This window comes from Stegostoma tigrinum, chromosome 14, assembly GCF_030684315.1.
Source record: "Stegostoma tigrinum isolate sSteTig4 chromosome 14, sSteTig4.hap1, whole genome shotgun sequence".
NCBI lineage: Eukaryota > Metazoa > Chordata > Chondrichthyes > Orectolobiformes > Stegostomatidae > Stegostoma > Stegostoma tigrinum.
This window is the reverse complement of record NC_081367.1, coordinates 54,720,100-54,747,947: the sequence shown is the minus strand read 5'-3', so window position 1 is coordinate 54,747,947 and position 27,848 is coordinate 54,720,100. Positions and strand designations below refer to the sequence as shown.

At 42.4% G+C, this 27,848-nt stretch overlaps 1 protein-coding gene across 2 annotated transcripts in view; it reads right to left on the bottom strand.

Annotated features, from left to right (window-relative positions):
• Nucleotides 1-27,848, bottom strand: part of tprg1 (tumor protein p63 regulated 1) — a 98,256-nt gene that overhangs the window by 61,110 nt on the left and 9,298 nt on the right. The window contains exon 1 of one of the 2 annotated variants that reach the window (XM_048542413.1): nucleotides 10,052-10,559. The exons of the other annotated variant lie outside the window; for it this stretch is intronic. Coding sequence (XP_048398370.1) covers nucleotides 10,052-10,288 — 237 coding nt within the window. The 5' untranslated portion in view covers nucleotides 10,289-10,559. Of the gene's footprint in view, nucleotides 1-10,051; nucleotides 10,560-27,848 lie in introns of those variants that run through there. 2 annotated transcript variants of the gene reach the window in all.

The following is a 27,848-nucleotide window of genomic DNA, read 5'->3' as shown; positions in this document are numbered from 1 at the left end:
ACCCATCCTGCCCTTATTCTAAAACTGTGTCCCTATATTATGCTCAAACAGGGAAAACATCCTCCCTGCACCTAGATTGTTCAGCCCATTAGAACTTTATACATTCAATCAGATCCCATCTCATCTTTCTAAACTCTAGGAAACAAACCCAAATCAAACAATTCTCTCCTCAGAGGCCAGATTCCAGCATCAACCTAGTGAACCTCTGTTGCACTCCCTCTATGGAGAGTATACGCTTTCTTTGTTCAGGAGACAAAATCTGCACACAATACTCCAGTTGTGATCTACCAAGACCATGTAGGACAATAGTAAGATATCCCCTACTTTTGAACTCCAATTCTGTTGCAATGAGGGCTGATGTCCTGGTTCCCCTGCAATTCTGGAACTTTATGGCTGTACTTCCAGCAACAGCCACTGCTTCCTCCATGGCTCTAAGCACAGGAGGAGCTTCAAGTCTCTGATTGGCTAAAAGCTCTCACTCAGTGGTTCAGAGTTCAGGTTCATGAAAACAACCTTCTAGTGACCTCACCACTTCTTGATTGGCTTGATATTCTGTGGATCTTCCCTGGAAGAGGCACTGCAGCTCTCTTCCCATCTCTACTCAACAAATGAGACCCCTAACATCTCAACAAGGTTCTGCCCAAACTATTGCTGAAGAAAGCATAAGTGGACCAACTGAAAGGACTGTGTTAATCTAGAGGGCCTAATACCCACAATAATTTCACTGCTCAGTGATTGTTGTGGTGGGGAGTTTCAATAGTGAGCACTTTGTGGTATAGACTACAACACATACCTGTATTGTGCCACCACTGTGGGAATCAATCAGGCCAACAGAACACCTCAACTCCAATTCAGCACTGGATGACTATTTGGATAGAAATGGTATGCAAGGGAATGGGGTAAAAGCAAAAGATTGGTACAAGATAGTGATTCTCGCTTGAAGAGCTGGTACAGGCACGACAGGCCAAATTGCCTACTTCTGCACTGTAACAATTGTGTTTCTGTGATTGGTTTGCAGATAACTCAGCACAGACCCAACCACGTAAGTATTACCTTCATCCCACTTTCTCATTCTTCAAAAGGAGTGAAGATCAGCAACAATCTGTCCTGGTCTGCTCACATTGATGCGATGGTCAAAAAAAGCACAATCATGCCCCTACTTCCTTGGGAGGCTAAGGAAATCTGGCATGTCCATAAAGACTATTACCAATTTTTATAGATGTACCATAGAAAACATTCTTTCAGGGTGCATCATGGCTTTGTATGGCAGCTGCTCTGCCCATGACTGTAAGAAACCACAGAGTTATTAACACAGTCCAGGCCAGCATGCAAGCCACTGACTCCGTCTATGCTTCTTGCTGCCTCGGGCAGGCAGCCAACAAAGACCCCTCCCGGCCTGGTTAAAAAAAACCGCTTCCAACCTCGTTTGTCAGGCAGAAGATACAAAAGCTTAAATACACAGTAGATTCAAGAACAGCTTCTTCCCAGCTGTTTAAGACTTCTGAATGGACCCCTCAAATTTTAAACTTAAATGGATGTGAGTTTGCTCGCTGAGCTGGAAGGTTAGTTTTCAGACGATTTGTCACCATTCTAGGTAACATCATCACTGAGATTCCGACGAAGCTTCGTCGGAGGCTCACTGATGATGTTACCGAGAATGGTGACGAAATGTCTGAAAACTAACCTTCCAGCTCAGCGAGCAAACTCACATCCAGAACCTCAACCTGAGCTTTAAACTTAAATGTTGATCTCATCTTTGTGCACCTTCTCTGCAGCCGTAACATTGTATTCCTCACTCTGTTCTATTAACCTCATGCGATTTGTATGGTATGGTCTGCCTGTACGGTACACAAAACAAAACTTTTCACAGTACCTAGGTTCATGCGATATAAATCAAAAGATTCTGAGACAGCACCTTCCAAACCCATAACCGCTTCCACCCAGAAAGTCATGGAAGATACATGGGTACACCATCTCCTGCAAGTTTCCCTCCAAGCCAATACATCGTTTCTTCCCTGCTGCGGGGTGAAACTCCTGGAACAGCCTCCCTAACGGCATTGCAGATCTACCTACAGCACCTGAACTGCAGCATTTCAAGAGGTAGCTCACCACCACCTTCGTAAGAGCAACAAGATAAAAGTATTGAATGTTAGCCAGCAATGACACCCATGTCCTACATGTGCATAAACATTTTTTTAAGAAGTCCTTAATTCCCAATATCTTCATCTCCTTCAAACCATCTGTGTTTTAAAAACTTTCCAGTCTCCATCAATCACTAATTCAGTTAATGAAGTCCACGGTTTCACAGGCTTGAGAGATATTGCCCTCTAGTGCTATTTGATCATATACCCAAACACTTCAATTTCTCTAAACTTTCTGTTTCTGTTCCTCCTGCTTCATTATTATTTTCAGCAGTGACATCAATGTGAGTTTTTGTTATTTACATACCCTTGTGAATACTTGACAGTGCAGAAGAGGATAATTCCAGAGATGAGAAACTTGAATTTGTGGAAAGATTGGAGAGTGTGGAGTTATTTTCTTTAGAGAGAAAAAGGCTAAGATAGATGAGATTTGATAGTTTTTTTTTAAATCATGAGAATCTGGACACAACTGCAATTCTGCAAGTGTTCAGTTTCTTGACTCAAAAAATATAAATTGAAACATAAATTCCACACTGAGTTCCAATTGTACTTTTGCTCAGGATTCAATTTCAAATTAAGTTTCAAATTAGGACTGCTCTGGTAGTGATTTAATATGAGGTCTCCTTGCTTTAGGTAAGGGAAGAGATTGAGAAGGAGAGTCCTTCATGGTAACATAAGCATGTTCAGGAATTCATCACACCCTGTTGGCATTGGAAACCAGGCGTCTAGAAACCAGCAAACTGACCCCTTTGAAAATAGTATGCCCCTAAAGAAGTATTTCACAATACTCAATGAATCGATATTCCCTCAACAAATAAAAGATCCACTGAGAAAGTAACCAATTGACAATGAGCGATGGAAGTTAAAAGATACAATTCAATTCTCTAGGACAGTCAGGGATGGGAAATAAGTACAAGCAGACAGTGATGGCCACACCAACAAAACAGTATTGTTTTTAAAATTTAAAAAAATCCTGCAATGTTGCCGAGATGAGTAGCAAATCTGCAAAGTAGGGTGTGTGGGTGGGAAGTTAAAAATGAGCAAAGGAGAAGCAAGATATTGACAAATATGGAATGTAAAAATGTGACTAGTGGTGTTCCACAGGGATCAGTACTGGGTTCACTTTTGTTTTATCATTTATATAAAGGATTGAGATGAGAATTTAGGAAATATGGGTTGTAAGTTTTCAGATGATACCAAAATTGGTGGTATAGTGGACAGTGAAGAAGGTTATCTAAAATTACAACAATTTGATAAAACAAACAAGGGCAGGACTTATACAATTAATGTTAGGGCCCTGAATAGTGTTGTAGAACACAGAGACCTAGGGGGACAGGTAGATAATTCTTTGAAATTTGTGTCACCATGTGGACAGGATAGTTAACAAAGCATTTGGCCTATTTGCCCTCATTGCTCAGACCATTGAGTATAGGAGTTGGAATGTTATGTTGAAATTGTACAGATTTTGGTGAGGCCTCTTCTGGAGTACTGTGTATAGTTCTGTCACCCTGCTTTAGGAAGGTGATTATTAAGTTTGAGAAGGCTCAGAAAACATTTATCAGGATATTGCTACAGAATGAAAGATTTGAGTTATAAAGATCGCTTGGATAGGCTGAGATAACAGTGTGGAGCTGGAAGAACACAGCAGGGCAGGCAACATCAGAGGAGCAGGAAAGTTGGCGTTGTGGGTCAGGACCCTTCTTCAGAAAAGATAGATTAAGATCTTTTTCACTGGAGTGTACGAGGTTGATGGGTGACTGTTGAGGTCCATAAAATCATCAAAGGCATCGTTAAGGTGAATGGGCAAGGTCTTTTCCTCTACAGTGGTGGAGGGGATGTTAAAACTAGGGGGCATATTTTTAAGGTGAAAGAAGAAAAATTTAAAAGGGACATTAGGGGCAACTTTGAAAAAAAAATGCAGAGCGTGGTGCTCATATGGAATGAACTGCCAGAGGAAATGGTACACGTAGGTACATTTACAACATTTAAAATACACTTTGATATATTCATGAACAGGAACAGTTTGGAGGGATATGTGCTAAGTGCAGGCAGGTGGAACTAGTTTAGTTTGGGAACATGATCGGCATGGACTAATTGGGCAGAAAAGGTCTGTTTCCATGCTGTATGGATCTATGTCTCTAGGAAAGTAAATCAGGAAGCAACAAATTGAACATTTTGACAGGATGACAGCTACAAAACCAAACTTGTGCCTATTAAAGGCAGAAGTAGGAAGTTACAATGAGGAATAGGAAATGGCAGATATTGTGTGTCTGTCTTTCCAGTGCAAGACACAGACTAATATTAGAAGCAATTGTCTGATGTGTGAGAGAAAATTAAAGTAATAAAAAAGTATTGAAAAAATTAATGGAGTTAAAATTTTGGTATCTATCCTAAAGTTTTAAAATAGTTGGTTAGTTACAGAGAGAGTGAATGTACTGACCTTGCAGAATTCCCTGAGCTCTAGAATGGGTTTTGTAGATTGAAAATAAGCAAATATACCACCATTATTCAAGAAAGTAGAGAGATTGGGAATAAAATTAGAGGCTAGCTATCAGAGAAATGCTAAAACCCTTCACGAGAGAAGTTGAAACCAAGTCCTGGGAAAAACCATAAAATAATTAGGCAGGATCAAAATAACTTTGTGAAAGGGAAATGGGCCCAGATTTTAAAAGTGTGGTTAGGAAACCAGCACACGGTTCACAGTCTTTACTCTATATTCGCTCTAACTGCTAGTTTTAAATCTAAATACCCAAACTGACTAGGAGGTAATCTCAGCACTTAGAGAGAGGAATTGAATACTAAAGTAGAGAGGTTATCTTTCAGTTATACAGTGCATAATGGGTCAGCATCTGGAGTACTCTGCATAATACTGGTTACTTTATTTTAAGGAAAGTTGTAAATACATTGGAGGCAGTGCAGAGGAGGTTTACCAGACCAATATTTGGGCTGGATGGATTGTCTTACGAGAAAACAACAGACAGGTTTAGAGTTTAAAACTCTAGAATTTAGAAGACTAAGAGGTGACTGATTAAAACAGATAAAATCCTGAGGGATCATGACAAGGTAGATGTGGTGAGAACATTACCTCTTATGGGTGAATCTATAACTGGAGTGGGGTGGGGGTTGACTCTTTAAAAAAGAAAATCTGCAGTCAACCATTTAAAACAGATGAAGTAAGAAGTTGTAAAAGAAGTTGTTGGAAAAGCCCAGCAGGTCTGGCAGCATCTGTGAAGGAAAAAGCAGAGTTAACGTTTCGGGTCCCGTGACCCTTTCTCAGAAGTTATTTCTGAAGGTTCCTGAGTCTTTGCAAAACTCCCAGACAAGGTGGTGGAAGCAGAATCCCTGGATAATTTTTGAGGCAGGCATAGATAGTTCTGAAGAGGGTCCAGGTTTTCTGAAGAAGTGTCCAGGCCCGAAATGCCAGCTTTCCTGCTCCTCTGATGCCTGCTGTGTTCATCCAGCTCCACACCTGGTTATCATAGATTCTTGTGCTTGGTTCTTGTTAAGCAAAGGGATGAAAAGTAATCAGGGAATATGGATTTGAGCCACAATCAGATCAGCCTTTTTTTAATTGAAAGGCAGAGCAAGCTCAGGGAGCTGAATGGCCATATGTTTGTGTCTCGTTATCTTCCACCTGCACTTGTTTGTTCAGCTTCTCCATAAATAAATTGATATGATTCATCCAGACCACTCCCTGTGGGAGCAACTTCCCATCATCACCAGTCTCCTGATAAAGAAGTTTCGCTTGGATGAGTAGAAACCCTCATTTTATGAATGACTCCTAGTTTGGGACACTTCAAAAGTGGAAACCACTTCTCTATGTGTTCCCTAAAAGTAATTTCTGAATTTTAAAAAGCTGTATCAATTCACCCCTCAGCTTTCCAAAGAAAAGAGTCCATTCCTGTTTAATTTTCCATGACCATCATAAGATTTCATTTCTTTTTTGTCCCTTTAAAATATTTGCACCTTCTCCACTGCTTCAGCATCGTTTTACAAAGTGGAAAAATAAACCCATCACTCTAAGTGTCTAATTATTCCTTAATATATATTTAACATATCTGTAAAAATACAATTGTAAAGCAAAGCAAAGAAATAAGACCAGTGTGCTGTTAATCCCACTCTCCTGCTGCTTCCTGCAGCTCTGAAATGTTTTTCTTAAATATTTTCCTAATTCTCTCATAAAAGCTTGTTTCCATCATACTTTGGAACAGTGCATTCCAGATCATAACAACTTGCTGCCTGTGATGTTTTATTCCCCCCTCATGTCACTTCTGGTTCTTTTACCAATTATTTGTGTACTCCAGTTCCTGGGTGCTGCAGCCACTTGAGAGTTTCTCCTTATTTACTCGACTTTCTTGTATTTGAGCTTGATTAAATCTCCTTTCATCTTTTCTGCTTTTTGAAAGAACATTACCACTGTTTCCAGTTCCTCAACAGGAACTGAAATCCCACTTCCATCTTTAGATGGTGAAAGTGAACGAATTATCATCAATTTTGTGGAAGGCAAGTGCCGAGAGGGTGTTGCAAAAGCCTACAGTGGGACAAAGGCAGGTTAAGGCAGTGGCTGAAAACTTGGCAGATGAAATATAATGTGGGAAACTGTGAGGTTATGAGAAAAGAGGAATTGAATATTACTTAAGTGGAGAAAGATCGCAGAAGCTGCAGTACAGAAAGATTTGGGAGACATTTTGCATGGTTCACAAAACCTAGCATCTAGGTTCAGCAGATAATAGAGAAGGCAAATGGAATGTGGCCTTTATTTCAAAGGAAATGTATTCCTAAAGTCAGGAGGTCTTGCTAAAACTATTTGAAGCTCTAAACAGACCACTCCATTTATCCAGAATACTGTGATCAGCTTTGGTCCTCTTGTCTAAAGAAAGATATACTGGCATTGCTATCAGAACAGACAAGTTTCATTGGTTGATCCTGGGTATGGAGGAATTTTATTATGAGGAGAGGATGAATAGGTTGGTGCTTAAAAGAATAAAAGGATACTTTATTGAAACATATATGATTCTTAAGGGACTTAACAGAGTAGATTTAGAGAGTTTGTCTCCTCTTGTGGGAGATTCTGGGACCAGAAGGCATAATCTCAGAGCATGGAGCCACCCATTTAATACAGAGAGGAGATTTTTTTCCTTTTAGATGGTAGTAAGTCTTTGGAATTCTTTACCACAGAGGACTGTCAAGTTTAAATATAGTCAAGAATGAGATACTATTTTTAATAGTAGGGGAAGCAAGGCTTGTGGAGATAAGACAAGAAAATGGAGCCGAGGATTATTGAATTAATCCATAATCTTGCTAAATGATAGTCCCAACGAGTTGAATGGTCAACTTTTACACCTGTGCATTATGAACTTGTATTGCTAACATTCTCTTCAAGCTCCTTTTCACTGTCAGACTTTCCTTCCTTAAGTGCAAGCTGAAGCTTAGTTCATATTTTATGAACATTCCACGTGACTTCCTTGCTCTTTAGTTTCCCAGTTTTGAGGTATTTTGCAAGTTAATTAATGGATTGCTGTATGTGGTCCCATTCCTCCTCTCCATTAACCTCACTCCCAATTTGTGTTGTTTGCAAATCTTGAAGTCTGACCATCAATGTTAGAGGCTGAATAATGAATAGATGGGGTGGAGAACAGCAGTCCTCGTGCTGATTCTTTTGGAACCTACAATCACATTTTGTTCTATGGGAAAGTTATTTCACAGAACAGTTGGAGGCCATGGCATCAATGGTCTCCTTCTCCATTGTAAAACCCAATGTACCTAAATACTGCGCATGCCAAACCATATTCACTGACATTGTTTGTGCCACACTTAGACCTTGCCACCAAATTATCATAGTTTTCTTTCATCTTCATTTGAAACTCAGATCATTATTGTTCCCAAGTCTGCAAAGTTAAATTGAATGGAATTCAGGATCTTCCCTTCATTGAAACTGTTATGCAAAGATGAGCTAGTCTTTTCCTCCTCAGTGTGTACAAACTGAGTATTTAAATCCAAAGAAAAGGATGATATAATTGTTCATGGAACCACAGAATCCCTAGTGTGGGAACATGTCCTTCAGCAAACTAAGTTCACACCAACCCATTCCCCCTTATCTACACATCCCTGAACACAACGGGCAATTTAGCATGGGCAGTCTACCTAGTCTGCACATGTTTGGGCTGTGGGAGGAAACCAGAGCCAACCCATACATATACAGGGAGCACGTGCAAACTCCCCACAGACAGTCACCTGGTGGTGGAATTGAACCCCAGTCCCTGGCACTGTAAGGCAGCAGTGCTAACCATTGAGCTCCCATAACACCACATAATTACTCACTTACCCAACATCTTGTTTAAATCCCACACAATTTACATTGAGCTGCCATCAATATTACATTGAAACAAGTACAGTTAATAAAAGCTGATGAAGGAGGAAGGAAAATAAGAAAGGAAGAGGGGCCAGGAGAGAGAGAAAATTTGAGAGAAGGAGAGGAGCAAAGAGAGGGAACAGAGGAAGCATGAAACAAAGAGGAAGTGAAGAAAGAATGGAATATCAGTACGCTGCAGATTTCAAAGGGGTGAATTCAGAACTGAACAGTGTGAAAAAAACAGATCATAGATATCGAATAAACCTTTAAAGGCCTCAAAGTTTTTGTGCTATTCTAGTCAATGAGGCATATTTGGAACAAAAAAAAACACAATCTATTGTCAAATTCACCCATAGTCACACCCACCCCATCTTATAACATCCTCCAGTCTGAGAGCCTTCAAAGTCTGTGTTCCATCAACTCAAGCCCCTTGAGCTCTGCTGATTTAATAACAGCAGCCTGCTTGATTAGCACCACATCCACAAATATCTAAACCCTCCATCACCAACACAGCGGCACCATCTAAGGGCAGTGCAAAAATTCACCAAGTCTCCTCAGACAGCACATTCCAAACCCATGACAACTACCATCGAGAGGGACAAGGGCAGCAGATCCATGGGATCACCACCACCCGTAAGTTCCCTCCAAGTCACTCATCATTGTTTTAAAAAACAATGTATATGCAAGTCACAGTGTACAGAATAGGATTTAACAGAAACAGGCCTTTCGGCCCAACAAGTCCACACCCACCCTCAGATAATCTCACCCAAACCCATTCCCCATAACCCGTGTAATCTACATATCCCTGAACACTACAGGCATTTTAGCATGGTCAATCTACTTAGCCCGCACATTTTTTTTGTCTAGTGGGCGGAAACTGGAGCACCCAGAGGAAACCCATGCAGACTTGGGGAGAATGTGCAAACTCCACACAGACACACAATCACCTGAGAGGGAAATTGAACTCAGTTTCTGGCACTGTGAGGCAGTGATGCTAACCACTGAGCCACTGCACCAGCCCTAGTTTGAAATCCTGGGACTCCCTCCGAAACAGGATTCTGAGTGCTCCTGCACCACAGAGATTGCAACAATTCAAGACGACAGCTCACTACCATCTTCTAAAGAAGAAGAAGGGAGAGGTAGTAAATACTGGCCCAGCCAGCAACACTGACATCTCACAAACCAGTCATACAATAGATTCTTATACCATCACTTCAGTTTCCGGGGCTCTAAACTCTGAATCCCCTCCCTACAGGTTCCAGTCCATCTCTCCCTCATGTCCCCTTCAGGACTCTCCAAAAAAACCTGCCCCTTTATGCACACTAATATAGTTCTTCCTGTGAGAAGTCTCAGGAGGTTCTAAGGACACTATATAAATGAAAATTGAGACTGACACAAAGATTGGGATCCCAGTACGGGCCAGTTCCCAAATTCCACAGAGTTCAACCAAATGGCTAGAACCCTGAAGCTCACAATGACTTGTTGGGCCCTCAAGTATTCTCCAAATGTTGAAGAGGAAGGCGTGTGGATTAGGAGGAGTAACGAGACAGTAATTTACCCGGAGCACGAAGAACTTCCTCAGTTTGTAGTCCATGGGAGCAGGAGGTGATGGAGCTGCGCTTGCCTCATCTTTCTCAACCTGATTACTCAGCTTGCCCTCGGTTTCTATTATAGCTCCGTCTCTGTCCTCGGTCAGCACCGTCCGCTCCAGGCCAGCACTCTGCTGAGCTCCTGTGCCGGCCTCGCTGCTCAGATCCACCGCCTGGAAGTGACCTGGATCCTGGAATGCTGCCATTGGGAAACCCGGAGCAGACCACCCACACAGCGAAAGGGAGAAGCTCAGGCAAAAATATCTCTAACACACACAGCGCTGAGAGGGTTCCCAATGATCAGAGCAATACTTCCGGCTAGCGACAGGTGAGCACCCAGAGACAAATCTCTTTCTCCTTGTCTCAGGTGAGTCTCTGTCCCACCCTCAGGTGAGTGTGGGCCTGTTGGACTGCAGGAACACTGTTCCCTTCAGGAAACCCGTAAGGCCAAAATCCTTCGTTCTCATCTGTTTAATCTCTCACCTGCTTCCTGGTTCATCGCAAGGGCGGTTCTCAAACTTTATTCCACGCACAGTACACCCTCTCCACTCATCGCAGCTGGTGTCTTCGGAGTGAACAAATCGAAGATGGGGAAAACATTGGAGAATACGAACACTATGCTTCTTTGCACTCGTGGTTTTATACGGTCTGCAAATCTTTGACAAGCCTTAATTAGAGTCATGCAGCACGGAAACAGACCCTTCGGCCCAACTAGTCGATGCAGACCATAATCCTAACTAGTCCCACTTCCCTGCACCTGGGTCATATCCCTCCAAACCCTTTCCTATTCATGTACTTATATAAATGATTTTTAAAAAATGTTGTAATTATACACACATCCACCACTTGCCTAGGAAGTTCATTCCAAATGCAAAGCACCCTCTGTGTAAAAAGAATTGCCCCCATGTCTTTTTTTTAGCTCTTCTCTCATCTTAAAAAATGTGTCCCCTATTCTTGAAATCCCCCATCTTCAGGGAAAGACAGCTACCATCAACTCTTATCTACACCTCTCATTAGTTTATAAACTTCTATCAGGTCACATCTCAAACTCCTACACTCCAGTGAAAAATGTACCAGTCTATCCAACCTTTCTTTATAACTCAAACCTTCCATACCTGGCAACATCCTGGTAAATCTCTGCTGAACCCTCTCCAGCTTGATAATATCCTTCTTATAAATGGATAACCGGAACTAGATGCAGTATTCCAGAAGAATAGGGCCCCTTAAAGATCAGCAGGCCTGCCTAAGTGTGGAACCACAGGAGATGGGGGAGATACTTACTGAGGATTTTGCATCAGTATATACTGTGGAGAAGAATATGGAAGATGTAAAATGTGGGGGAGTAGATAGTGGTATCTAAAAAGTGTCCACATTACAGAGGAGGAAGTGCTGGATGCTTTAAAACACATAAAGGTGGAGAAATCCCTGGGACCTGATCAGATGTACCCTAGAACTCTGTGGGAAGCTAGGGAAGTGATTGCCGGGCCCCTTACTGACATACTTATATTATCGATAGGCACAGTGAAGGTGCCAGATGGCTGGAGGTTGGCTAATGTGGTGCCACTATTTAAGAAATATGGTAAGGAAAAGTGAAGGAACTACAGATCAGTGAGCCTGACATTGGTGGTGGGCAAGTTGTTGGAGCGAATCCTGATGGATAGAATTTACATGTATTTGGAAAGGCAAGGACTGATTAGGGATAGTCAACATGGCTTTGTGCTTGGGAAGTCATTTGTCACTAACTTGATTGAGTTTTTTGAAGAAGTAATGAAGAAGATCGATGAGAGCAGAGCAGTGGACATATCCTGTCTGGACTTCATTAAGGTATTCGACAAGGTTCATCATAGTAAACTGCATAGCAAGGTTAGATCACATGGAATTCAGGGAGAACTAGTCACTTGGACACAGAACTGGCTTGAAGGTAGAAGACAGAGGGTGGTGGTGGAGGGTTGTTTTTCAGACTACAGGCCTGTGACCAGCAGTGTGCCACAAGGATCCGTGCTGGGTCCACTGTTTTTCATCATTTATGTAAATTATTTGGATGTGAACAGAGGAGGTGTAGTTAGTAAGTTTGCAGATGACACCAAAATTAGAGGTATAGTGGACAGCATGAAAGTGTCCACATCTCAGAGTGCGATAGGATCTTGATCAGATGGACTGGAGAGTTGCAGATGGAGTTTAATTCAGTTAAATGTAAGGTGTTGCATTGTGGAAAGACTTATACACGTAATGGAAAGGTCCTGGGGAGTGTTGCTGAACAAAGACACCTTAGAGTGCAGGTTCATATTTCTTTGAAAGTGGAGTCGCAGATAGCAAGGATAGTGAAGAATGATACTATACACGCGAACAGCTATACAAACTCCTGGTTGAAATCATCTGCCATATTGTTATTTTCCGTTAGCAATTTCCCAGACTCTATTTCAATTTGGTAACACTTTTGTTTTTAAAATATCCATAGAATATCTTAATATCCCTGCTAAGTTAAGGCTCCCAAAGCAAGTGTATGGCAGCATCAAAAGTCAGCTATTAGAATAACAATACGCAGAGTGGAGAAGGAAGGGACCGAATATACAAACATGGAAAACAGCGCAACTAGGCTCAAAAAAGGAAAAAAAATAAAAAGGAAAAAATAATGACTCATTACTTGAATGCACATAGTATTTGCCACAAAAATAATGAATTATGATACAAACTCAGGCTAATGGGTATGATCTTACAGCCATCACAGTGACATGGTTACTACCAGTTCAAAGCTGGGAATGAAATATTCAGGGGTGTATGAATTTTCAAAAGGATGAGGTAAGATAAAACCAAACAAATTGCGGATGCTGGAAATCAGAAACGAAGCAAAAACTATTGGAAAAATTCAGCAGGCCTTGCAGCTCTGCAGAGAAAAAGCAGAGTTAACATTTTGGGTCCAGTGACTTTTCTTTAGAACGCCTCCCGATTCCCCTCTTTCCATGGCCCCAATCTCCAAACTGTACATGCCTTTCCTGTCATCCTGGGAGTGCTGGTGGATGGGAGGTGATGTTACCCTGACTGCAGCCATGACCCCTTGATAGCACTAATGACCCCTGATTGACTGGCAGACCTTGGCAACCAGCACTCCATTGTAGCAAAGAGCCCTCCAGCAGCCAGTCAGCTGTGTGAGTGCCAGAGGATTGGCAGAGATTTATAAGTTGTAGGTCACGGGTTTCTGTCATTAAAACTCTCCTGCTTTTGGGCATAGTGTGAACATGTGAAGATCCTGGCCTACTGATTGGAAGCTCAGCAGGCCTAAAACTGATGCAACATTCCAAAAGTACCAGTGAGGGCAGTAGTGGCACAGTGGTAATGTCTGGGCAAAAAGTACAGAGGCCAGAGCTTACACACAAGGATGTAAGTTCAAATCCCACCATTGCAGCTAGAAATGGAATTTAGATTCAATTCATTAAATCTAGAACAAAAAGCTTGTCGCTTTCTGTGTTGTATACCTCAATAATGGTGGCAATGTCATAAAATGTCCTAAAAACCCATCTGGTTTATCAACGTCCTTTAGGGAAGGAAATCTGCCATTCCTAATATGCTGCCTACATGTGACTCCAGACCCCCAATGTTGTTGACTTAACTACAGCCTGAAAAGTGGTAACAAATAGTGGCCTTGCTAGTTCAGTCAACGTTGCATGGCAGAATAAGATCAATTGTAACTGTGGTTTTAGTTCTGCTAAAAAGGCAGTTAGCACACTTGCCTTCATTGATCAGTCCTTTGAGTTTTGGAGTTGGGAAGTCATATTGAGGTTGTACAGGATATTGGTGAGGTGTCATAGAGTCATAGAAATGTTAGCACGGAAACAGACCCTTTGGTCCAACTCGTCCATGCTGACCAGATATCCTAAATGAATCTTGTCCCGTTTGCCAGCATTTGACCCATATCCTTCTAAACCCTTCCTACTCATATGCCCATCACAGATGACTTTTAAATGTTGTAATTGTACCAGCCTCCACAACTTCCTTTGGCAACTCATTCTGTACGTACAACACCCACTTGCCCAATAAGCCCCTTTTAAATCTTTCCTCTCTCACCTTAAACCTAAGCCTTCTAGTTTTGAACTCACCCACCCCAGGGAAAAGACCTTGGCCATTTACTGTATTCTCATCCTTCTTGATTCTATAAACCTCGATAAGGTCACCCCTCAGCGTATGATGCTCCAGGGAAAATAGCTGATCCTATTCAGCCTCTCCCTATAGCTCAAACCCTCCAACCTTGGCAATATCCTTGTAAATATTTCCTGAACCCTTTCAAGTTTCACAACATCCTTCCTATAGCAGGGAGACCAGAACTGAATGCAATACCCCAAAAGTGGCCTAACCTATGTCCTGCATAGCTGCAACATGACCTCCCAACTTGTTTACTGAATGCACGGACTAATAAAGGCAAACATATCAAGAACCTTCTTCATTATCCTGCCTACCTGGGACTCCACTTTCACGGAACCATGAACCTGCACTCCAAAGTCCAGCAACACTCCCCATTAAATGAATAAGTCCTGCCCTGAATTGCCTTTCCAAAATGCAGCACCTATATAAGTTCTTTTTAATCATTCACAGGATGAGGGCGTTGCTGGCTAGACATTAGACAAGCATTTACTGTGCATCTCTAATTGTCCAGAGAGCAGTTAAGAGTCAACCAATTGCTGTGGGTCTGGAGTCACATGTAGGCTAGACCAAGTTAAGGATGGCAGTTTCTTTCTGTAAGGGACATTACTGAACTGGATGGTTTTTTTCAACAATCAACAACAGTTTTATGATCATTGTTATTATTATTTGCACTCTCTCCAGGACCTTAATATCCTTTCTTAAATAAGGTGCCCAGAACCGAACACAGTATTCCCCAAGAACAAAACCAAAGTTGCTGGAAAAGCTCAGCAGGTCTGGCAGCATCTGTGATGGAAAAAAACGGAATTAATCTTTCAGGTCTGGTGACCCTTCCTCAGAACTCGGCAGGAGGTAGAAACAAGCTGTGCGGGGTTGGGGGACTATTAGCATGGAAGCAGAGGTGGGGAGATTACCAGGTGGTATGAGATCAGTTACCGTTGTGGATACAATGGTCTGATGTGCCATGATAGAATCATGGTCCAGGGGAATGTAGGAGGAGGTATCTGAGAGCTGGTGCTCAGCCTCTGCAATGTAGAGATCAGTACACCAGACTACAACAGCACCACCCTTATCAGCAGGCTTAATAACAAAGTCAGGGTTAGATCTGAGTGCACGGAGCCCAAAGAAATGAGCATGGAGGCGAAGATGGCGGAAGAAGATTTCGGTGTCACGTCGTGCCTGAAATTCGTTAAGGTGGGGATGCAGAGGGATAAAGCTGAGTCCTTTGCTGAGTACAGATCATTCAGCATCAGAGAGCAGAAGGTTAGGGAGGATGATGAATACCAGACAGGAGGTGGGGGAATTGGGGGAGGGTATAGAGTCAGAGGGAAGGTGAGGAGAGGAAGGTTCCAGAGAGCCGTGGGTATTTTTGAGTTGTTGTTTCTTGTGGGCCTTGCTGCCTGAAAGAAAAATAAAGTTTCTTGTTAGCACAATGAATCAGCTGAAGGATGAAATGGAACTGCAGAGTGGTGCAGCCCTGAGCATGCGTGTTGCGATGCTGTCGGAGGGAGAGTATGAGAATATACACGTGGTGCCATATGGCACTGAGCGTGGATCTCCGGATACGGCGAGAGCACCTGTCCGAGGAACGTTGAACATCACGGATATATCTGTGATCCTGGGAGGATACAAAACATGAGGGATGAAACTTCAGTTGGAATCCATGTGGGGTGAGTCTGAGCCGGAGGCAGTCACTGAGGAATGTGATATGGCTGTGGAAATGAATTTTAGCAAATACCTGGTCAAACACCAGGAGTGACAGTGAAATTAAAGTTGGTGGGCATGAAGGGAGATTGGAATGGAAATCCCGTCAGAGAGCGGAGCAGAACTTCTTCAAGGTGGGCATGCCTGGAAGAGATGTGGCAGTGAGTTAAATGTTAAATAAAAACCAAAAGAACTGCGGATGCCGTAAAGCAGGAACAAAAACAAAGTTGCTGGAAATGCTCAACAGGTCTGGCAGCATCTGTGAAGGAAAAAAGAGTTAATGTTTCGGGTGTGGTCACCCTTCCTCAGAACTGGGACAGTGTAGCATCACACCCTTGTTTTTACACTCTAAGCCACTATTTATAAACCTAAGGATCTGCAAAGCCTTCTTAACAACTGTTTCAACTTGCCTGGCCACCTTCAAGGAATTCTGCATTTGAACCCTGAGGTCCTTCTGCTCCTGCATTCTCCTCAAAATTGTACCATTGAGCCTGTATTTTCTCTCTATATTTCTTCTATCAAAATGCATTACCTCACATTTCTCAGCATTAAAATTCATCTCCCAAGAAGTCTGCCCATTTGGCTAACTTGTCAATATTTCTCTGAAATTGTTCAGCATTGTCCTTATAATTCACTATTCTCCCTAGCTTAGTATAATCCACAAATTTAGTGTTTTACTCTCAACATCCAACTCCAGTAAAAGCAAGGGTCCCAACACTGATCCCTGGTGAACACCACTTTCAACCCCTCTCCAAACTGAGAAATGTCCATCTATTTCCTCCGTTATTTATCTTATGGCCAACTTCTAATCCATGCAACCAAATACCCATCAATCCCTAACACTTTTTGAATTTGCTAGCTAATCTGCCATGCGGCACTGTATCAAATGCTTCCAGAAATTCTAGGTCATCCGCAGCACTACCCTTATCCACTGCCTAGGTTATCTTGTTAAAGAACTCAGTCAAATTTGTCAGACATGACCCTTTTTTGACAAAATCATGTCCACTTCAACTATTAATATTTTTCTCTAAGAATATATTTATCTTATCCTGTATTATGGCCTCCATTAGTTTTCCCACAATTGACATCAAGATGACAGATCTGTACTTTCCTGGATTATCCTTGGCCCCCCTGTTTAAACAATGGTGTCACATTTGCAATCCCACCAGTCCCCGGGATGCTCAGAGAATCCTGGAAGATTTCTGTCAATAGTTCTGCAGTTTGCTCTTTTACCTCTCTCAGCTATCCTGGATGGATCCTATCCAGACCTGAAGACTTCTCTACCTGAAGTGCTACCAGCCTTTTTAGCATCTCTTCTTTATCTGTAAATATACTGCTCAGTTGTTCAACAACCATATTTTCAACTTAGATTTCTAAATAATCAAAGATTATTGTGGAAAGCAAATTTCATGGTGTAATGGTTAAGATGTCGGCATGCATGGAAGATTGACTACCTGACAGGAAACAGAAAGCAGGCATGAATTATTTATTTTTTATTTGTCAGTGGTGTATCATGGGGAATCAGTTTACTATACATATAAAAACAACTTGGATGAAGGGACCTAAGGTTTGTTTCCTGCATTTGTTAACGACATAATGATGGGTAGGAAGTAAGATGTGAAAAGGACCTAAGGGTGCTACAAAGAAATATGGATATGTTAAGTGGATGCGCAAACAACTAGAAGTTGAAGTATAAAAACCAAAAGAACTGCGGATGCTGTAAATCAGGAACAAAAACACGGTTGCTGAAAAGCTCAGCAGGTCTGGCAGCATCTGTGGAGGAGAAAACAGAGTTAACGTTTCGGGTCCGGTGATCCTTCCTCAGAACTGATGGTGGCTGGGAAAACGTCAGTTTATATGCAGAAAATAGGGAGATGGGTGGGGTAGGGAGTAAATGATAGGATAGAGCCCAAAGAGAGAGAGAGACAGCTGGACAGACAAAGGAGTTGCTAACGATCATGCTGGGAGGGTGAATAGTTGTTAATGGGGACTGTTAGTAACTAACAACAGGGGGTGTGTAGTGGCAGGCTATGTGGTGACAAGGCCTGGTGTGTGGGGTGGGGGTGCTGGGACATGGGGGACTTTCTAAAATTATTGAACTCAATATCGAGTCCAGAGGGCTGTAGGGTCCCCAAGCGGAAAATGAATTGTTGTTCCTTCAGCTTGTGTTGGTGTTCACTGGAACACGATAGCAAGCCAGAGACAGAGATGTTGGCCAGGGAGCAGGGTGGTGCATTGGTGTGGCAGGCAACAGTTAGTTCAGGGTTTTTTTGTGAACAGAATGTTGATGTTCTGCAAAGCGGCCGCCAAGTCTGTGCTTCTTTTCCCCAATGTAGAGGAGACCACATTGTGAGCAGCGAATGCAGTAGACTAGATTCTTGGAAGTGCAGGTGAAGTGTTGCTTCACCTGGAAGGTATGTTTGGGCCCTTGGAAAGTGGGGAGGGAGGAGGTAAATGGCCAGTTAAGGGGAAAGTGCCGTAGGGAAGGTGTTGGGGGTGAAGGAAGTATGGACCAGGGTGTCTCGGAGGGAATGGTCCGTGCGGAAGGCAGAAAGGGGAGGGGAGGGGAATATGTGTCTGGTGGTGGCATCTTGCTGGAGGTGGCGGAAATGGTGTCTGATGATCTTCTGGATGTGGATGCTGATGGGCTGGTAGGTGAGGATAAGGGGAACCCTATCACTGTTGCGGGAAGGAAGAGAAGGGAAGGGGTGAGGGCAGAAGTGCGGGAGATGGGTTGGACCCGATTGATGGCTCTGTCAACAACGGAGCTGAGGAATCCTCGGTTGAGGAAGAATGTGGACATTTCAGAGGCTCCCTTGTCGAAGTTGGCCTCATCTGAACATATGTGACGGAGATGGAGGAACTGAGAGAATGGGTTGGAGCCTTTACAGGAAGTGGGGTGTAAAGATGTGTAGTCCAGGTAGAGAGAGAGATAATGGGAACTGCAGATGCTGGAGAATTCCAAGATAATAAAATGTGAGGCTGGATGAACACAGCAGGCCAAGCAGCATCTCAGGAGCACAAAAGCTGACGTTTCGGGCCTAGACCCTCTGATGAAGGGTCTAGGCCCGAAACGTCAGCTTTTGTGCTCCTGAGATGCTGCTTGGCCTGCTGTGTTCATCCAGCCTCACATTTTATTATCTTAGTCCAGGTAGATGTGGGAGTCAGTGGGTTTGTAATGGAAAGTTGAAGTATGATGTGGGAAAATATGAAATTGTCCATTTTGGACATGCAGAGAAAGATGCATTTTGATAAAACAAAGGGGTTAAAGATTCTCAGGGTAGGTGGTCATGTGGAGTAATCAGTCTAGCCATGATCTTATTGAATGGTGAAGCATCATTGAGGAACTGAGCAGATTACTTCTGTTCCTAATTTGCATGTTTACATTTTACAAAGAGATATTCCTACCAATACAGCCCACGTCCTTGGCAATATGACACACAGGGTTTGTTTTTAAATAGAAATGCAAATCAATTACCTGCAACACTGGCATCTGTGCAACAATGTGGAAAATTTTTGAGGTTTGGCTTAAGCATAAAAAGTAGGACAAATCCTGCCTGGCTAATTACCACCCCGTCAGTCTCCTCTCAATCATCATCAAAGTGATGGAAGCAGTCATTGGAAGTATAGCATTTGTGTAGCAGTGATCTGCTAAGGCCCAATCTTTCCTCATTGGACAGTTCCTCCATCTCAGGTATGTTTGTTGAGCCTTCATTTCAGTCCCACTTTGGCAAGCATAACTTTCTTTAGGTAACGAGATCAACACTGCATGCAATGCTCCATGTGTAGTGCTACCAGTGCTCTACATAATTGTGGTAAGACATTTTTACTCCTGCACTCAGACCAACTTTTCATAAAGACCAACATACCAATTATTTGCTGTGCATGCATTGTGTTAACTTGCAGTGACTAATGAACATTGACACACAAGTCCCTTTGAAGTTCAACACTTTTCTGTCTCTCACCATTTAAATCATGTGGAAACTTACACATTTTTAGTTATGTGTCGGTTTCATTGAGTTTGATGGAGGGTTTCTCTTAGGCCTGGCGAGATTTCTCACGCTGTTGCCCCAAGTTCACCTGATTAACTGCTACTGTATCCCTATTGGACACCCCTTATCTGAAGCTATCCACTCCTCACTGAAGACGAAAGAACTCATCACTGCCCGGATATCCTTGAATGGTGTGGCAGAGGAGGCCATGACACTAAAGCTTGCCACCATAATCCAAGGTTGCCACCTTCTCCAGTGCAATCTTAGCCATTTGGAGGATGCCCAACAGCATAGAAAGAAAATTGATGACATTCTCAGGCCTGCCACCATCTTTGTCTGCCACCTATTACTCATTCAATCTCTGTTATTGCACCCACTTCCTACCATGGTCATGCTCTAGTACTTTCATTATTGTGATGTAGGGAGAGTGATTTCTATATGTTTTAAAAAGATTTTTATATTTCGTTTTTTTTTAATTTCACTTAGTGGCATAACCCCTTCTAAGTGAAGGGGTTAAATGGTTAGCTTGTAATTGTGTCTGTAGCCAAAGAGATTTCATTTAAAGTTCTTTGCAAGAGAAAGACATCCTGAGGAGTAATGGTTTTTTTGTTTAAATAGCAAATTTTATGAGTGAAAAAAAAATGGTTGCGCATTTGGCTTTAGTTTAGAAAGTGCAGGATTTTTTTTTCTTTTGATTAGGTAAATACCCATAACTTGGGGAAAAAAATGAGTTTCAGTTTGACATTGCTACAGGGTTCTTGGCTGATGATGGATGTGTAAAGCACATGCGTCTGATAAAGGCAGAAGATAGTTGAGAATTGCTAAAAGTAGGTTATCTCAGTGTAAACAGTTTAAAAGTTCCAGATATGAAGTTTTTGATTAAAGGCCTGAAGTGATTATTTGAAACTGAGAAAATGTAAGTTTAGTTGTATGAAGGTTCGAGAATTGACTATCAGATTCTCAAGCCTGGGAGTTAAAGCAACAGTTAAACTAAGCCCAATAGGGGATGCAAGGAAGAGATGTCTCACTGGTATAGAACTATAAAAGGCTGTTTTTGGGATTAATGAGATGACATTTTAATAACATTTTTCAAAACCTTTAAATTTTTGTATTATGTAAATATTTTGGTTTGTTCTGCTTGAAATTCATTTTTTGCATAATAAATTCCTGTTTTATTGTTAAAACTGAATTGGCAACTTTGCATGTTTGTGGTTCAGTGAGAAACTACCTTGTTAAAATACTAAAGAAACATGATCTATCAAGCCAGGTTTCAATTTGGGTCTGGCTTGCCCAGTAATAACATCAGCTGGGACCATAATATTGTGTACATATTCTTTCTGTAGGCAAAAACTGGCTCCTGAGTATTTATATATATGACTTTCTGTACACACCATTAAGCCACTTTGCCACCCTTAAGCTGGCTGTCAACATCATTCTTAAAACACTCAGGATTATTGAGCAAATGCTGTCCAAATACGGCATCAAATCTAATGTTAGACACTGTGTTGTGAAATTTGCACAGGTTGTTTGTTCAGTACCTTACTTGTTGCAAAGAGTGAAGGAACACGCTCTTTGATATGATCTACCTCTCTTTGGGATGTACTGCACACATAACTGGCATCATATGAGCACTGAAATTCATGTACCATATTAGTAACTTGAGTAATGGCCAGAACATATCTTTGGCTTGACGGCAGTATCCTATCACTTCTGTTGTTTGTGTTTAGTAGCAGAGTGAAGTAGCTAGGTTCGTCTGTTTTGAGATCCCTTACTCATTCAGGCTAATGTGAGATAAATGGGGCAATTTTCAGATAAAGTGTGACTGGCTTAGGGCCATTCATGTGAAATGTAGCTCGAAATGATCAGATCAGTATCACCATTATCCTGCAGGATGTCACCCTAGTTCAGTATTAAACATGCACAGTAAATATGGGTCATATTTACAGGATTGCCAAAATATAATCATCTAGGATAATAGGAGTCCTGTTGCTTCTATTGACCAGAGAAGACGGGCTTGCAATTAGTAGGGACAGATAAGCCCACAACTGGCATTACAAGAGCAGGGAGCACTTTTGACGATCTATTTCAAAGGTGAATTTGAGCACAGGATGATGGGGCAGTACGGGTAATATCAATAAATTAGTAATCCAGAAACCAGGACTAATGGTCTGGGGTCATTGATTCAAAGTCCGCCATGACAGTTGAATGAATTTGAACTCAATCACTAAATCTGTAATTAAAAAATTCAGCAAAGGTAACCATGGAACTACCAACAATCATTGTGAAAACCATTCTGGTCTATTAGTATTTTTCAGGGAAGGAAGTCTTCTGTTCTTTCTTAGTTTGGCCTCATGTATCCTGAGACGCACAGTAAGGCAGTAGATTTATAACTGTCATTGAAATGGCTGAGCAGCCATTCACTCGGGTGACCATGTAGGATCGTGCAATAAATGCCTAAATGCGGTATGTGGTAATCAGCTGAGGTATTCTTGCCTGTGTTTGACCTGATGTCACGGGAGATCATGCAGTCTGGATTTGAGGACTTTCACAGTTAATGCCACGTGACTGTAAGCCACTGCCTGTGCTGGGTCTGTCCTGGTGATGGGACAGAACCTGGTGTCAACTGGCACGTTATGCTTAAGGTATGATTCCATGACTTTGAATATGTCTGTTGCTTCACTAGTCTGTGAGAAAACTCTCCCAATTTAGACATTTGCCCTCATACTTTGGTAAAGAAGACTTTTGCAGAGTCAGCATGGTTGATTTTACTGTTGTTGTTTCTGGTGACTTACTTGATGCCAAGTGGTGCATTCCATTTCATTTCTTCTCTGAGACGTCCTAATGGTTGATGCAACTGAATGGCTCACGAGGCCAGTTAAGAGTCAACTACGTCATTGTGTGTCTGAGTCATATGTAGACTAGGTCAGGTAAGGATTTACTTTTCTAAAGGCTATTACTGAACCAGATGGAATTCTAACAACAATGAACAATGGTTTCATGGTTATCATTAGCCTTTACTGAATTTAGAATTCCATCATCTGCCATGCTGGGATTTGATCCTCTCTCCCCAGAATATTTGCCTGTGTGTCTGAATTACTACAATCAACTAAAATATCACAAAGCCATTGCTTCGCTATAAATGAAAGACAAAAAAATTGTGACAAAATGTCTCCATTCTTTCAGCCATAGTCAAAACTGAACTACCAAGCAATTATTTACATCATTCTTTGCCAAGAGCATAGCTGTGTGCTGTTTTGGATTGCTGAGAAACCATATACTTTGCTACAAACACAGAAGTTGCTGGAAAAGCTCAGCAGGTCTGGCAGCATTTGTGAAGAAAAAATCTGAGTTAACACTTTGGGTCCGGTGACCCTTCCTCAGAACTGATGGTAGCTGAGAAAACGTCCGCTTGTATGCAGAAGATAGGAAGGAGGATGGCGTAGGGGGTAAACAGTTGGTTAGGGCTCGAAGAGAGAGAAGAGCAGTAAGATCGACAAAGGAGTTGGTAACAATCTGGTTGGGAGGGTGAGTAGTTGTTAATGGGGACTGTTAGTGACGAACAATAGGTAGTGTGAAATGGCAGGCTATGTGATAACAAGGCCTGGTGAGTGGGGTGGGGGGCTAGGACATGGGAGAGTTTAGGCCCTAAAATTATTGAACTTGACATTGAGTCTGGAGGGCTGCAGGCTCCCCAGGTGGAAAATGAGATGTTGATCATCAGACGCCAATTCTGCTATCTCCAGTGAGATGCTAACTCCAGACACATATTTCCGTTCTCTCCCTTGTCGGCCTTCCACAGGGACCATTCCATCTGGGACACCGTGGTCCACTCTTCTTTCACCCCCTAACACCTCCCCAAGCAACCTCCCCCCCTCCCTCACTATCCAAGTGCCCAAACATACCTTGCCAGGTGAAGTAACACTTCACCTGCACTTCCCAAAATCTAGGCTACTGCATGCACTATTCACAATGTGTCTCCTCTACAATGGGGAAAGAAATCATAGACTGGGTGACCGCTTCACAGAACATCGATATTCCACTTGCAAAAAGACCTTGAGCTACCTGTTGCCTGCCAATTTAACACCCCACCCTGTTCCCTGGGCAACATCTCTGTCTCAGGCTTGCTGCAGTGTTCCAGTGAACCTCAGCACAAGCTGGAAGAACAACACCTTATTTTCCACTAGGGAACCCTGCAGCCTTCCGGACTCAATGTCGAGTTCAATAATTTTGGGACCCAAAACCCTCTCATGCCCTGCCCCCTACCCCAAACACCAGGCCTTGTTGTCACATGGCCTGCCTATTGTTAGTCATGAAGAGTCCCCATTAACAACTACTCACCCTCCCAGCTGGATCATTATCAACTCCTTTGCCTATCCAACTGCTCTTCTCTCTCTTCAGGTTCTGCCCTATCGTTTACTCCCTCCCCATCCCCCTCCTTCTGCATAAAAGCTGATGTTTTCCTAGCTACTATCGGTTCTCAGGAAGGGTCATCCAGGACCTGAAACGTTAACTCTGATATTTTTTTTCCACAGATGCTGCCAGATCTGCTGAGTTTTTCCAGAAACTTCTGTTTTTGTTCCTGATTTCCAGCCTCTGCAGTTCTTTCAGTTTTCATATACTTTGGTGGAATGAGAAATTTACCTGTACGGTAAGTGGAAAAGCCCTGGGGAAAATTGATGCACAGAGAGATCTGGGTGTTCAGGTCCATTGTACCCTGAAGGTGGCAATGATGGTCGATAGAGTGGCCAAGAAGGCATACGGCATGCTTTCATTCATCAGGTGGGGTATTGATTATAAGAGTTGGCAGGTCATGTTACAGTTGTATAGGACTTTGGTTCAACCACATTTGGAGTACTGTGTACAGTTCTGGTCGCCACATTACCAAAAGGATGTGGATGCGTTGGAGAGGGTGCAGAGGAGGTTCACCAGGATGTTGACTTGTATGGAGGGCGCTAGCTATGAAGAGCGATTGAGTAGATTGGGATTATTTACATTAGAAAGACGGAGGCTGAGGGGGGGACCTGATTGAGGTCTACAAAATCATGAGAGGTATACTCAGGGTGGATAGCAAGAAGCTTTTTCCCAGAGTGGGGGACTCAATTACTAGGGGCCACAATTTCAAGGTGAGAGGGGAAAAACTTAAGGGAGATATGCGTGGAAAGTTCTTTACACAGAGGGTGGTGGGTGCCTGGAACGCATTGCCAGCAGAGGTGGTAGAGGCAGGCACGATAGCATCATTTAAGATGTATCTAGACAGATACATGAATGGGCAGGGAGCAGTGGGATACACATCCTTGGAAAATAGGTGACAGTTTTAGATAGAGGATCTTGATCAGTGCAGGCTTTAAGGGCCAAAGGGCCTGTTCCTGTGCTATAATTTTCTTTGTTCTTTGTTCTTTGTTATCCAGTGAGAAGAGATTGAGTACATTATATCCTCTGGAGATTCAAGAAATGAAAGGTGATTTCATTGCAACATTGAAGACTCTGATAGGATTGGAAAGACTGGGAGATTGCTCAACCAGGCTATAGGATATAGAACACAGAGGCAGTACAATCACACAATAAGGGACAGACTATTTCAGACTAAAATAAAGACAATGTCTTCACTCAGAGTGTAGTTACTGCTTGGACTTCTGGATCACAGAGGGCTGCGGAAGCTCAGTTATTGAGAAGACGCAAGACTGAGATTAGTGGATGCTTGGAACATGAAAGTTAGAACTCCCCAGGGATGGGAATGTGTTTGGATATGGCTGTCTGTGCTCCTGGTCCCTGACTGAAACACATCTCTGGGCCAGTTCACAGAGGTGGGACGATAATCGACACGGAGAGAGAACTTACCCTGGTAAACAAGACCAGAATGAAGGGGTAATCAACAAAAGCCAGTCCATCCAATAGGGAATTCAGGGCAAATGTCATAACTGTGAGAGTGTGGAGCTCACTGTAATAGCGAAGAAAACATCAGAATTTAGAGTTCGAATTAGGTTAGAATTATAATTAGATTTGATTGTCACATGTATTCAAGTACAGGGATACAGGAGTACAGTGAAAAGTGTACAATGTCGCTATTCCCAGATATTTAGGTACAAAATCTTAAGTTAAAAAGTAGCAAAATAAGGAAATATAATTAAAAATACAATATTTTGATGGTTTTAAAGTGAAGCTGGAAAAATAAAAGAGACAGAAAGGAACAGAATATCAAGACAATGACGATTGATTTGAGGCTCATATGGGACCTAAATACTGGCACATGGATTGTTTCCGTATTGCATACTCCACCAAACCAGTTGCAGGTACCAGTATGTCATTGTGACTTCATCTGTTTGTCGCTCTCTCATTCTATCTCTATACATCTATCTATAATATCTATCTATCTATATATCTGCAACTAACACAAAACACTGGCAATCTGAAATAAATGATTATATATTTTTCACTGCTTTCAATTCTAATGATTTATCTCAGATCTGAAACATTAACTCTGCCTTCCTCCACTGATGCTGCCAGTTTTTTTTCTGTTTATCTTTCTCACTCTTTCTGTATCTCTTGATCTTATAAAAAAAATCCTCTGGCTGCCTCATGTAGCATCATTGGCCTTTTATAAAACCCCACTCCGTTAGATTGTCGAACTTCTGATTGTAGCTACCAGTAAGACAGCTAAGACTCAAGTCAATGATGAGGAATCAAGTGTTGCTTCCTTATCTGCAGAGAGAGGGCTGTAGTCTATGAGCTGGGACTCCATGAGATGGCAGCATAACACTGCTGACTGATTGAACGTTGCTCTTGTCTCTTTTCAAGAGAAAAGTCTAACAATTGGCCATGACATTCAAGGGGATTAACATCCCTGAATCCCCCACCAGAAAAATCCTGGGGGGTTACCATTGACCAAAAACTGAACTGGCCTGACCATTAAGTAAAATAGCTACAAGAGCGAATCGGAAGTGGGGAATTCCACATTTTGTAAGGGGCGGTGCTAATTTATTAGGATCCTGAGAGTATGTTGTAGTTATTCCAGGTTTCTGCGAGAACAAATTTAATTTTGTGGAGAAGGAGCTATACCTATTCACAAGCCTCTCTGACTGATTCACCGGGGCACTAACAATGTGATAATTCCTTTGGTCCCGTTTTAGTTTTTTGAGAAGTTTTAACATATTGTCATCACATCATGTTGCTAAAGATAATCTATCCTTTAATTTTCCCTTGAACCCTTGGACAGGATCCCACCTGTTTGAACATGTTCACGAGCAACATGTGTGCAGCCTACCAATTTTGTAAGCTTTGCCAGTTCGCTCCCCATCCTATCAGGTCTGCAGAGAATACAGTGACTCAGAAGTATTTATGGACAGGCCTGAGGTCAACGGGAAACTCGGACTTTTGTGCCTGCTGAATCGGCACTCTTTCATGTCAGCCCTGGCTGCTAATTTTGGGTTTCAATGAACCTAGTCCAAGTGTTAGCCAGAAGGCTGTACTTTGAAATTCTGGGCAACGAACTCAATTATAATCCCCTCCTCACTCTCCTGACTGATACCAAACCAGCTCCGCACAGCAGTGCGACCACTTATTTGACCTTCCTGTCAAAGATGGAATACAGCAGAGCAGATTCCAGGAAAGTAGCAGCAGCATTTGGAGGTGTGCACGTGTGGAATCAGAGGTTGATTGAATGGTTACAGCGCAGGAGGAGGCCATTCAGCCCATCGTGTCTGTGCTGACTCTCTGAAGGACCAATTTCCCTCATTCCTCCCCCCGACTTTAATCCTGCAATATTTTTCTCTTTTGATCGTATTTTACTTCCCTCTTGAAAATCTTTGTTAAACCTTCTTCCACCGCACTCACAGGCAGTGCATTCCAGTCCCTAATCAATCCCTGTGTAAATTGTATTTTTTTCCTGTTGCCTTTTCGTCTTTCACCTTATTCCGAACTCATCCACCAATGGGAGCAG